Source organism: Danio aesculapii, chromosome 23 (genome assembly GCF_903798145.1).
Source record: "Danio aesculapii chromosome 23, fDanAes4.1, whole genome shotgun sequence".
In the NCBI taxonomy this organism is placed as follows: Eukaryota; Metazoa; Chordata; class Actinopteri; order Cypriniformes; family Danionidae; genus Danio; species Danio aesculapii.
Window position 1 is genome coordinate 6,954,980 of NC_079457.1, and position 13,786 is coordinate 6,968,765.

General features: G+C 33.7%; 1 protein-coding gene across 1 annotated transcript in view; it reads right to left on the reverse strand.

Moving 5' to 3' along the window:
• Window positions 1-10,506, reverse strand: part of nhsa (Nance-Horan syndrome a (congenital cataracts and dental anomalies)) — a 245,683-nt gene extending 235,177 nt beyond the window's left edge. The window contains exon 1 of the mRNA XM_056449100.1: window positions 10,052-10,506. Within this exon, the coding sequence (XP_056305075.1) occupies window positions 10,052-10,325 (274 nt within the window). The 5' untranslated portion in view covers window positions 10,326-10,506. The remainder of the gene's footprint in view (window positions 1-10,051) is intronic.
• Between the last annotated feature and the right edge of the window lie 3,280 nt (window positions 10,507-13,786).

A 13,786-nucleotide genomic window follows, 5' to 3' on the forward strand; every position in this document is an offset into this window, starting at 1 on the left:
TGTTAGTAGTAGAAAACTTTAACGGGTTGCCAGGTATATCTTTAATTTCAAACATTTTTAAGGTGTACTTCTTGATGCAAATAAACTCCTGTTTATTGAGCGGTCCAAACTGATTTCAGCTTTTATTTTTGTACATAATAATAACTAAATATTACTGTTTATGTTAAAAACCTTTTTTTTTTTTTTTTTTTTTATTTAATTTAATATGTTACAAAAGTAAAAACAATATATAAAGAGTTCAGATGAAAATAGCTAAATGCTATTTCTGCCAAAAATTAGCTTATGGGATTGAGTGAATGTATTAGGCACGTAGTACATGTTCAACAAATAGATTTGCTTCAAATCATCTAAATCACAGCGCCAGCGCATTCAGAAATAACAGTTTGTTGGCAAAAACAAAATCTAAACGGCACTTGCCGAGAGAACCAATCAGAATGCGCGAATCGAATCATATGTTTTTAATGTAGCAGCGCGCTAAGGAGCCGGCTTTTATGAGGAGAGTGTTTTATTCCGCTTTCGATTTTAAAAGACAGAGTTTGATGAACTGGATGAGCCTGTCAGACTGTCAGTGAATGGCAAATGAAAACATCCCTCAGCTCAAAACTCTGTGCATTATAAATAAAAGAAAACACACTGTACAGTCGGAAGTGTAGCATGCATTCATAACGTTTCTTTGTGCAGCGATGCTACTTTGAATGAGTCCGATTTACTATACATTATACAGAAAATCCGTTTCACAAGACAGAGTTAAGATGCTGTTCTTTTATCCCACATGGATGCTATGAGGATAAACAAGAGACGAAAAACAGAGCAAGATCTTGAGTATGGTGAGAATGAATGAATGACAGCTTCAGTGTCTGAGAGACATCCTATTTTTGTCCAGTAGGCCTACCTTGTGTTTTATTTGCTAATGTTAGCTGTTTTATAAAAGATATAAATATAATGTATAAAACTATACCTTATTTATATCACTTCATATTATCTTTACGTCTGATAATCTTTTTATATTAATGGACAATGCACAGATGTTGATGTTTCACAGTGTTTTTACACTACATTATTTGAATCTAACAAGTTTACATTACTTCCATTAAATCTAAATCCCAAATCAGAAATGACAAACAGATTGTTAAGATTTAATTAATCTCAGTTTTAATGTTATTGATTAATGCACTTACTGGACAGATTTCATTGCTTAGTCTCTGGTTTTTCAGGGATTACCACAGCGGAATGAACCGCCACTTACTTGACAGATGTATTTTTAATTTTAGGTGGTGTGTGTATGTGTTTTATGTTTGGTAAAATAATTTCTAATAGAATCTTTAGTGATTTCAAGTAATTAAACTGTCTTGTCCCAATAGGTGGATTTAGAGGTTTTTGCAAAAAAAGCACAAGTGGATTTTGCTGGTTTTGACTGGCAAGGAATCAAAATGATAAAACAGGGCAAAGGGTCAAAACATGACTAGACTAGACAAGACAATGCTTGGTAGTGCTACAGGATAAAGCTGCGGTCACACTTGACTTTTCCTCCCATAGACTTCCATTCATACGCACGCGAATGCGTCAGACCGGAAACGCAGGGTCATGCGTCAAGTTTCGCATGTTGCTGCGGTGCAAAGTTCAAGAACTCTAACCTGCGAAATCGCATCACTTGACTGCGTGAGAGCAATCGAGGATCAAAACATGACCTCTCTGGACAGAAATTTAAAACATGGAGCAATCGCTCGCTTTATTAATGTCTAATCATCTTGTTTAATCCCGCCCCTTTTTCGAAGCGCCGCACGACAGAATTTTGCACACACAAAGCCCAGTGTGACCGTAGCTTAACAAGACTCAGCAACTAGTGACTGAGTGAGGTGTATTTATAGTCCTGGATATCAGTGATGACAAGCTTCAGCTTCAGTGAGTGAGTGTGAATTACTGTCAGCTGTAGCGGGTGTAGATTAGCACAAGGCGTTATGGTAGTTGTAGTTCTGTTCATTGGCTGAATTGTAGTTCTCCTGCTCGATTGCTGGTGATCATAACAATTATTTAAAAATACTATAGAATATTACAATAATTATTACTAGAAATAAAAATATTACTATACTTATACTTCTTAGTAAAACTTTTAACAAAATAAAAATATATATAATATATATGTACACATAAAAATATTCATTTATTCATTTTGTTTTCGGCTTAGTCCCTTTATTAATCTGGGGTTGCCACAGCAGAATGAACTGCCAACTTATCCAGCATATGTTTTATGCAGCGGATGCCCTTCCAGCTGCAACCCATCAATGGGAAACACCCATACACTCTCATTGACACCCATACACTACGGCTAATTTAGCTAATTCAATTCCCCTAAAGTGCTTGTGTTTGGAATTGTGGGGGAAACCAGAGCACCTGGAGGAAACCCAAGCCAACAGGGGGAGAACATGCAAACTCCACACAGAAATGCCAACTGGCACAGCCAAGGCTCAAACCAGCGACCCTCTTGCTGTAAGGCGACAGCGCTACCCATTTTCCCAGAGATGGGTTGCGGCTGGAAGGGCATCTGCTGCGTAAAAACGTGCTAGATAAGTTGGCGGTTCATTCCGCTGTGGCGACTCCGGATTAATAAAGGGACTAAGCCGAAAAGAAAATTAATGAATGAATAATATAATATAACATCTAACACATTCATAACAGAAATTCCAACTGACCCAGCCGAGGCTCGAACCAGCGACCTTCTTGCTGTGAGGCAACAGCACTACCTACTGCGCCACCACGTCGCCTTTTAAAAATATTTTTACATAATATTTAAAAATATAAATAAAAAAAATATGGTGAAATACGTCTGCATTTTTGGTTTAGTATTTACAATGTTATTTGGTAATAAAAACCTTTGCTTGTTAAGATGTTACTTCCACAGAAGTAGGTGTTTAAGTCAACAAACAAAAAAAAGCTACCTTTAAATGCTCTTGAAAGGAAAAAAAGTGACAGATTATTATAATCACGCCATCAGATTTTAGCAGACTGACACAAACAAAAGACCCCAATCTAATTGATTAATGACAAAATCAGTCTGTTTGACCTGAAACGAGCCACAGGTACAGACTAGCACTAGACGAAGTGCATTAGTGACCTCTGACCACCAAAATGACAGGTTAAACAAGAACAAGAGGCTGAAAACAGACACTGAATAGAGCTGCTTTACAAAAGCTGGAGTGTCTGAGTGTGGGATTTTCCTGAAATCTCACGAGAAAAGAGTCTGAGTGAAAACTTCCAGAGTAAAACTAACTATTAATGGCTGAAGAAAAACAGGAGAGGGTGGGAAGCTTCAGTGTTATTGCACAAACAGCAGAAATGACCCTGAAGATCAGCAGGTTTATTTAGCCTTCTGCTGTAATAAACATATATTATTTATTCTTGGCTGATCTACTCACACATATTACCAAAAACAGCCTTTTCAAAACATCATTTACAAACAATAATCATGTAACTTTTATATTGCATATATTTGTTTTCATATTAGATATTTGTATTGTTTTTATTGTTTTAAACCTTTGTATATTTATTATTGTATTATTATTGTTGCTACATAAAATAATTCAAAAGCTAGATCATTAAACATCAATAAATATTGATAAATGTCCTACATTGTAAAAAAAATAAAGAAATAAAAAAAGAAGTTGACTCAACTTAAAATTAAAGCAACCCGCTTCAGGATATTTGAGGTGAGTCAAGAGCAGTACTAAAATGAAGTCAACTCAAAAAAGCTCTGCAGCAAGTTGCCGTTTTTGAGCTGTAAATGTTTGAGTTAAGTAAATGTTTTAACAGTATAGACTATTATTATTAATAATATTAATATTATTATTTTTATTATTGTTGTTAACTTATTTGTAGCATTTACAATTTCTTAAAAATATATAAAAAATATTTTAAATATTTAAAATTTATTATTTTTAGATTATTATTATGATTCAAAATACAAACATTTAATTAAATGATCAACATCAATCTTATAAATTTAAGTTAAATAAATGTATTATAACAATTATTATTGAGCATAATTATGTTATTATTATTATTATTATTAAATATTAATAAGTTTTAAAAAATTATGTAATATTAATAAATATCCGAAAGACTATTATTATTATTATTATTATTATTATTATTATTATTATTATTATTATTATTATTATTATTACCACTATTATTATTATTGTTGTTGTTGTTAACTTATTTGTAGCATTTAATTAATACCTTTCCTTTTTTATTTATTTTGATTGATTTATTTTTAGATATATTCATTCATTCATTTTCCCTTTATTAATCAGGGGTCGCCACAGCGGAATGAACCGCCAATTTATAGATATATTAAACTATAAGTTAACAATAAAATGATACTAAAAACAAACAATTAAACTATAAAATAAAAAATCTTTACAAAAACATGAAACAAATGTATTATTATTAAATGTTATTAAATTATTAAATTTATGTCAATTTATTAATATTTTAATGTTTAATATATAAAGAAATCATGTAATATTGATAAATATCCTTGTTGTTTATTAATTATTATTATTAAATATATTTATGTTATTTTATTGATGTTTTAATGTTTGATATATATAAAAAAACATATTTCATGATTTTTCAGATAATAGCAGACTATAAAATAAATTTATTTGATACAAAATCTACAAAAAAAAAAAAAAAAAAAAAAATATATATATATATATATATATATATATATATATATATATATATATATATATATATATATATATATATATATATATATATATATATATAGGACAAATAAATAAATAAAACTCCACAAGATCAAAGCCAACAATTTAAATAAATAAATAAAACAGATTAACAAACAAACAAATACATGAATAAATAAATAAATTAATTAATTAATTAATAAAATAATTAAAATAACAGAAAACAAAGTCTCTCTTTCACCATTTAAGGTCCATTATTTGGAGTGCATTACACATGTGATGCAAATCAGCGCATACACCAATCTAATCCTCCTAAACTCATTAGACCACACAAACCCAGCACAGAATCCCCAACAAAACAACACACACACACTCTGCTCCATCCAGCAGGAGAAAGTTTGTTTCACTTTCACATGCGTATGTGAAAGGCAGATGAAGAGAATCTGATCTTACGAAACACAGACATCAAGTTCTCAGATAACAAGAATCATATCATCACTACGACACACACACACAGACACAGACACACACACACACACACATACATATAAAAGATAAATCAACAACTGCATTCAATATATTCTCCGACAGCAGCTGTGTTTTCAAGCATGTTATAGCTGGACTGAATTATTTTTGAAGTGATACCATGTTCAGAAAAAAACAAAACAGCTTCATCAAGATACTCCACATTCAAAACACATTTAGCAACCCATGCAGAATTAAAGGGATAGTTCACCTAAAACTTCACTCACTCTTCCAAACACATGCGCTATAAGTTAATTGGATGAACTATCTTGGCCATAGTGTTATGAGTGTGTGTGTGAATTGTGAGAGTGTATGGGTGTTTCCCAGTACTGGGTTGCAACTGGAACAGCCTCCGCTGAGTAAAACATGCCAGAATAGAATGTGGTTCATTCCGCTGTGGCGACCCCTGATAAATAAGAGAGTAAGACGAAGGAAAATTAATGAATGAATGGTATCCATTGACTTCCATAGTATTTTATGTCCTACTATGAAAGTCAATGAATACCAGCTTACTTCAAAATATCTTAGTTAAGGTTTGGAACCACTTAATGTTTGGAGCCACTTAATTCTACCCCCTAGCCCTTCTCCTAACCCCTCATTTTGCCCGTGCACGCCAAGGGGTAGCGGTGTCCCAATTCATTAAACCCTCGGTTGTCAGGGCCAAGGGGAAGGGGTGCGCTATGCCTTTAAATATGTACTAAAGACAAGACCACCATATTGAATGGAGTGAGTAAAAGGGCAGTTAATTAGATTGATTTACTTGTTTCCTTTAGGTAAACTATCAGTGTGAAGAGTTTAGATCAATCCATCAGCATTTATAAATCACTTCAAACTACATTTTAACCCACGAATGTTGGTTCTCCTTCCCAAATCTAGTCCACAACAGACATCCCACATGAAAAAAAAAAATATTGTAGTAATTTATAGTACATATTGCAGTGTTTTTGAACCAGTCTATAGTAAAAGTATTTGAAATAATACTAAAGTTGCCATTGTAACACAACAACTCAAGTAATATAAACAAATGAATTAATAAATTACACCACAGTTTACTGTAATAAAAACTAAACAGCATATATTAGTTTATCAGCTCACTATAGTTGAAGAAAATCCTATAGAAATAGTTAAATTAGTAATAGTTATTGTAAGATACAGTAGTGTTTCTCAACCACCCTGCAGCAAAATATGTGAAGTAATTCTATAGTTGCACATAACACATCAACTTTTACTATATATATATATATATATATATATATATATATATATATATATATATATATATATATATATATAATACTACGTGTGTGTGTGTGTGTATCTCTCTCTCTCTCTCTCTCTCTCTCTCTCTCTCTCTCTCTCTCTCTCTCTATATATATATAAATACGTGTGTGTGTGTGTACGTGTATAAATATATATATATATATATATATATATATATATATATATATATATATATATATATATATATATATATATATATATATATATATAGACACATATAAATACACTTAAAGTCAGAATTATTCGCCCCCCTGTTTATTTTTTTAACGGAGAGAAGAATTTTTTCAACACATTTCTAAACATAATAGTTTTAATAACTCATTTTTAATAACTGATTTATTTTTATCTTTGTCATGATGACAGTAAATAATATTTGACTAGATATTTTTCAAGACACTTCTATACAGCTTAAAGTGACATTTAAAGGCTTAACTAGGTTAATTAGGTTAACTAGGCAGGTTAGGGTAATTAGGCAAGTTATTGTTTAACCATGGTTTGTTCTGTAGACTATTGAAAAAAATATATAGCTTAAAGGGGCTAATAATTTTGTCCCTAAAATGGTGTTGAAAATATTAAAATCTGCTTTTATTCTAGCCAAAATAAAACAAATAAGACTTTCACCAGAAGAAAAAATGTTATACAGCTATAAATATACACAGTTTAAAGTGACATTTAAAGGCTTAATTAGGTTAATTAGGCTGACTTGGCAGGATAGGGTAATTAGGCAAGTTATTGTATAATGACGGTTTGTATATATATATATATATATATATATATATATATATATATATATATATATATATATATATATATATATATATATATATATATATATATATATATATATATAAAAACAGCATTTATTACAGTTTATGAGTATTACAGTTTATCACATATTACTACGACATAGCATTTATTAACAAAGAGTCATAACTGCTACAGTATAATTTATACAGTAGGCCTTTAATACACTTTACTATGCAGTTACTTTAATAATAAATAAAATTATTATTGTTTTTTTGCATGTGGTATGCGCATGCAAATGTAAATAACTATCATTACATAACACTCGGAGCGACTTCAGATTCCATCATTGCTCATATTTCAAGGGACAGTTCACCCAAAAATGAAAATTCTGTCATCATTTACGCTGCACACCCCTCATGTAACGTTTCAAACCTTCACGAGTTTATTTCTTCTGTTGAACACAAAAGAAGATACTTTGAAGAATGTTGAAAATCATTAACGTCAAAGTATTTGTTTACCTATGATGCAAGTCAGTTTCCTACAAAATATCTTCTTTTGTGTTTGTCCTTAAGGTTTATAAGCACTTGAGGAAGAGTAAACAGTGAGTACATTTTCATTTTGAGCATGAACTATCTCTTTAATACTAAAATCTGCATCATGTTCCTTTAAGAGTAAACGTAAATAAAAGTAAAGGTGGACAGTTAACATATCCACATCTGGACTCTCAATAGTTCCACTTTAAATGCCAAATAATGCAGCTTTTTCAGTCAGCAAAAACTTCATGATTGAGTTTATACTCACGCACTGCCTCCTGCTAGGGGTCAGGTAAATTCTGTCATCATTTACACACCCTTCACTTCACATTTCAAACCTTTTGAAGAAAGCTGAAAACCATTGGCTTCCATACTATAGTATTTGTTTACATATGTTAACGTTAGTCAGGTTTTCAGCATTCTTCAAAATATCTTCTTTAGTGCTCAACAGATAAAACAAACTCCTTAAAGGTTTATAACAACTTAAGGAAGAGTAAATAATGATTTTTTTAATCATTTTGAGTTTGAACTATCCCTTTAACACCACAATTTGCATCACGTTCCTGTTTACATTAACAGTAAAGGTGGACAGTAGACATATCCACATGTAAACTCGCAATAGTTCCACTTTAAACACCAAATAAAACAACTTTCCTGTCAGTAAAGACTATGTGTAGTATAGTAAAAGACTTAGTTGTATGTGTATTTGTTTACCTACGATGTTAGTCAGGTTTTCCGCTTTCTGTAAAATATCTTCTTTTATGTTCAACAGAAAAAAGAAAGTCCTAAAAGTTTATAAACACTTGAGGGAGAGTAAACAGTGAGTACGTTTTCATTTTGAGGGTGAACTATCCCTTTAACAGTACAAATTGTATCAGGTTCCTGTTTACATTAAAAGTAAAGCTGGACAGTTGACATATCCACATCTAAACCCACAATACTTCCACTTTAAATGAAGAATAAAACAACTTTCCAGTCAGTAAAGACATTGTGTATTAGAGTAAAAAGATTTTTCAACAGAAAAAAAAGAAAGTCCTAATGGATTGGAAACACGTGAAAAGGAGTAAATGGTGAGTAAATTTTCATTTTGAGGGTGAATAATTTGCATCACGTTTATGTTTACTTCAAAACCACCTAAATGACATTCAAACAACTTGAGGGAGAGTAAATAGTGATTACATTTTCATTTTGAGTGTGAACTACCCCTTTAATACTACAATATGCATCACGTTCCTGTTTACTTGAAAAAGTAAAGGTGGACAGTTCATAATTGCTACCCAATAAATACCAAACTAGCTAAATTTAATAACAATATTTCCCCTAAATGCTAATTTTGTACTCAATATGATGAAACACTAAACCATTTATTTTGGGAGTGTACTTACTGTAAAGTGTTTTGGGTAGACTTTTGCAATTTCATTAATAAATTCTTATTTCCAAACTTCTGTATTTCCCCAAAAATTGTATACTTTGGTTACTCGCTGAATGTAGATCCTTCTCATTGTAAATTTATTATTAATTTCTTGCTTTTTTTAAGCAAAATTTTACATCCATAAATGTAAATTTTCAAAGAAACACCCTTACTTTTTATTTTCAGAAAGGACTTTGAAATTTATGTGAACTCTTTAAAAGACTCTTACTATTACATTGCATGTAAAACGCTTTCTTGGTGTAAATCATTTAAACTTGTTTAATTTGCTGGAATTTTATTTATGTAACCCTCTTTGTCTCCTTGTTCGTGTTGTATCTTTGTAATGTTCTTTCTTGCATAATAAATAAATAAATAAATAAATAAATAAATAAATAAATAAATAAATAAATAAAAAGGTGGACAGTTGACCTATCCACATCTGAACCCGCAATACTTCCACTTTAAATGAAGAATAAAACAACTTTCCAGTCAGTAAAGACATTATGTAGTATAGTAAAAAGACTTTGATGTTTGTGTATTTGTTTACCTACGATGTTAGTCAGGTTTTCAGCATTTTTCTAAATATATTTTTTGTGTTCAACAGAAAAAAGTAAGTCCTAAAAGTTAGGAACAACTTGAGGGAGAGTAAATAGTGAATAAATGTTCATTTTGAGTGTGAACTATCCCTTTAACACTTTGCATCACGTTCCTTTAAGAGTGAAAGTAGCCTAAATAAAAGTAAAGGTGGACGTATCCACATCTGCACAAGTAATACCTCAGCTTTAAACCACCAATAAAGCAACTTTTCCAGTCAGCGAAGATTCAGCGAAAGAGTTTGTACTCACGCACTGCCTCCTGCTTGGGGTCGAGCGCCTCGGTGTTCTCCTGGATACGGTTGACGGTGTCCCGGAGCGCACACACCCGCCGGTTCGTGAAAAGCAGCTCATTCTCGAGCTCCTGGAAAAGCGAGCAGGCGTGTTTGGCCAGGTCCGACAGCTGGCGCAGGGTCCGGGACAGAGCCACGTTACTGAAGGCGCACAGATCCTGGAGTAGCTCGTCCTCTGCGTCCGAGCGCCTGCACAGCCACTGGGGCTCCACGATGCGCTTGGAGAACGGCATTTTCTTATATACAGTGTTTCAGTATAAAATCCAGCCTGGAAGGAAAACGCAAGCAGGTTCCATGTGTGTTTATAAAAAATAAAACAAAATGGTTAGTCCAGGGTCTCTCGCGGCTCGTCCTCCATCATCCTGCACACACACACACGCACACTTTCATTCACACACACTGGTCCGCGCTGAGATCCGCCGCTGCCGCTTCTGCAGCCGCTGCCGTGTTTTTCTGCGCTTTAAACTCAGCGAGTGCTTTTAAGGAAAGGCGGAGAGAAATCCTGGAGCGGAGCAGAGATCCTGCTGGATCTGGAGCGGCAGGCGTACATTCAGGAACCGCACTGATGTTTACACTAATACATTATTTACTTTTTAAGGTAACAGGTTGCAAACAATTTATATGGGCTGAATTCAAACAAACAAATAAAAATTAAGTATGATGTTCAACTTAATTTGATGTTTACGCTGTTAGGTCATACACTGTAAAAATAATAATTGGATTTACTCATTTTGTTTTGTGAGATAACTGGTTGCAAATTATTTTTATGGCCTGACTTTAAACAAACACATTTGTTTAACAAACTTAAACTTATATACATCGTGTATATAAGTATAATGTACTTATATACATTGCAACCACTTACTTAAAAAATTAGTAAATCCAATGAACAATTTTAATTAATTATAAAAAAGCCTCTTATTTTAGGTACATTAAAAAAAAAAACGATTCATTGCATTTACAAAATGTTTTAAGGTAAGTGGTTGCAAAAAAAATTATATGGGGCTGAATTTAAACAAGTGTGTTTGTGTGTTAAACTTAATGTGTTTGTTTGAATTCAACCCATATAAATAATTTGCAACCAGTAACCTTAAATACATTTTGTAAAAAATTTTTTAGTGATATCTAAAATAAGAGGCTTTTGTATAATGTAACTAAAGAATTTTAAATAAAACATGTTTGTTTTGTTCACAGTGTTGATGTACTTTGTTGTTTTAGTGTTATATTTATTCATTTATTTATTCTCTTTTTAGCTTGGTCCCTTTGATAATCTGGGGTCGCCACAGCAGAATGAACCGTTAACTTATCCAGCATATGTTTTACACAGCGTATGCCCTTCCAGCTGCAACCCAACACTGGGAAACACCCACACACTCTCATTCACACACACACATACACTATGGACAGTTTTAGCTTACCCAATTCACCTTTGGACTTGTGGGGGAAACCCATGCCAACACGGGGAGAACATGCAAACTCCACACAGAAACTTGCAGTGGCGCAGTAGGTAGTGCTGTCGCCTCACAGCAAGAAGGTCGCTGGTTCGAGCCTTGGCTCAGTTGATGTTCCTGTGTGGAGTTTGCATCCGCTGCGTAAAAACATGCTAGATGAGTTTGCGGTTCATTCCGCTGTGGTGACCCCGGATTAATAAAGGGACTAAGCCAAAAAGAAAATTAATAATAATAATAATAATTCCTTACATTTATATCGCGCTTTTCTGGACACTTCTGTACACATTTTTTGGGGTGTGCAGCAGCCATCTGGATGACGTGACGGCAATCAAATTGTGCCAGACCGCACAACACACATCACCTGATTGGAAAAGAGAAGACAGAGCGATGAAGCCAATATGATAAGAGGATGGTTAGGAGGCCATTATGGACAGAGGCCAGTGGGCAAATTTGGCCAGGATGCCAGGATTAAACCCCTACTCTTTTTAGAAGGACATCCTGAGGTTTTTAACGACCACAGTCAGGACCCCGGTTTTATGTCTCATCCAAAAGACAGCGCTCACTGAGCAGTATACAGTCAATACACTGGGGCGTTAGAACCTTAGACTGTAAAAGATATGGACGTAGTATCCTTGACGTTACCCTTAGTTTTCTGAAGAACGCAAAATAAGCTACAAGTAGGCACGGCCAACCGTCGCCATTTTGTTTGCGCTTCATCGCACTGACCGCAGGATATCAAACAAGGTCAAAGAGGCAGAGGGTGAGAGGAGCTACAGACGCCTGCTCGCATTTTGTTTAGACGGGCTTTTCATTCTAAGAAACGCTTAATACTTCATTACCTGCAACTTGTTTGTGTTCTGACCACATGTGCTTGGTTGTTTACTATATCAATAAAGCGTTTAGTCTTTTAAAAACACTGTTGTAACACATTGAGCCACTAAACATTGTACATTATAACGTTTTTCTACAGAAGGAAAATGCGAAATACTTCCAAACACCTCAAATATAGTCTATGTTAGTAAATGCAAGGCTATTGATGAACTCCAGCATAACACTGTATGACAACGCTTCAGATTTTATAGCCTACAGCTAATCAGTCTGTCAGATTCTGGAGGGCATTACAGCTCTAAAGAACATTATAAATGATAAATGATCTTAAATAAAACAAATACATTGATAGAGATGGTATATAATTTCACTCACCTGGGAAATGGAGGCCATGTGAATGGTTTGTAAACACAATTAAGTTCACACAGCATGACATCATCTGATAATTGTAAGAAATAATCCCAAAAGCCAATTGATTGTGTAAAGCCACATAAAACAAAACAAAAATAGAATGCATATGCAGAATTTAGCAGCTAATCATCTGGAATCAGAGGTGACAAGACAGAGAGCTGCAAGACCTAGCTGTCACTCAAGTGGCCACGCCCTTAATTATGCAGACTTAATATAAGTTAATATAAACAAAATAATGAGTTTAAAAAAAATTCACCCTCCTCACAGTTGTCATGAAGGGTAATAATAGCTATATGAACCAAAATCCATCTTTTGTACCAGGCTGTAAACATGTTTTTATCAGCTGTAAAAATGGCCAATTTACCTTTGCAGTCAGAAATCATCTGGAGCCCCCAAAAGGCGAGTCGATGAAACGCAGTTTTAGTTACTTTCATATTGGCATCACCAACAGAGAGTGGAAGGTTGCCTCTTGGTTAGAACTCACACAGACCGCATTTTAAGCACCCCCTGCTGGTCTCCTTAACACCACTTCCAGCAGCAACCTAGCTCTCCCATGTGGTCTCCCATCCAGGTACTGACCAGGTGCAGCCCTACTTAACTTCAGTGGGCAACCATGTGAGAGTTACAGAAAGCTAGCTGCCAGCTATTTACTTCATCATATATTCAAATTAGCATTTACTTTCACATTTAAAATTTTGTCACTAACTTTTGTCATCTTTGACACTTTTATTTAATTAAATATCAATGGTCAAATTTGTAAAAAGAGTGGAGCGATGGAGCAACAGAATTACTTTTATTTCAAGAGTTCACACTTAGCTGATAATCAATAAAGCGTATTTGGCATGCTGTCCCGGGAGAGAGCCCTGAGCTCGTAATATCCTCGAGCCCGGGGCTCCCTCCCGTTAGAAGGGCGAGAGTGGAGTTCGAGCTCAGGTAAGTCTCGAGGACTCCCCTGCTTGTCGCCGCGTGAGAAGTGTAAACTAAGGTTGTCTTAGGTGATAATT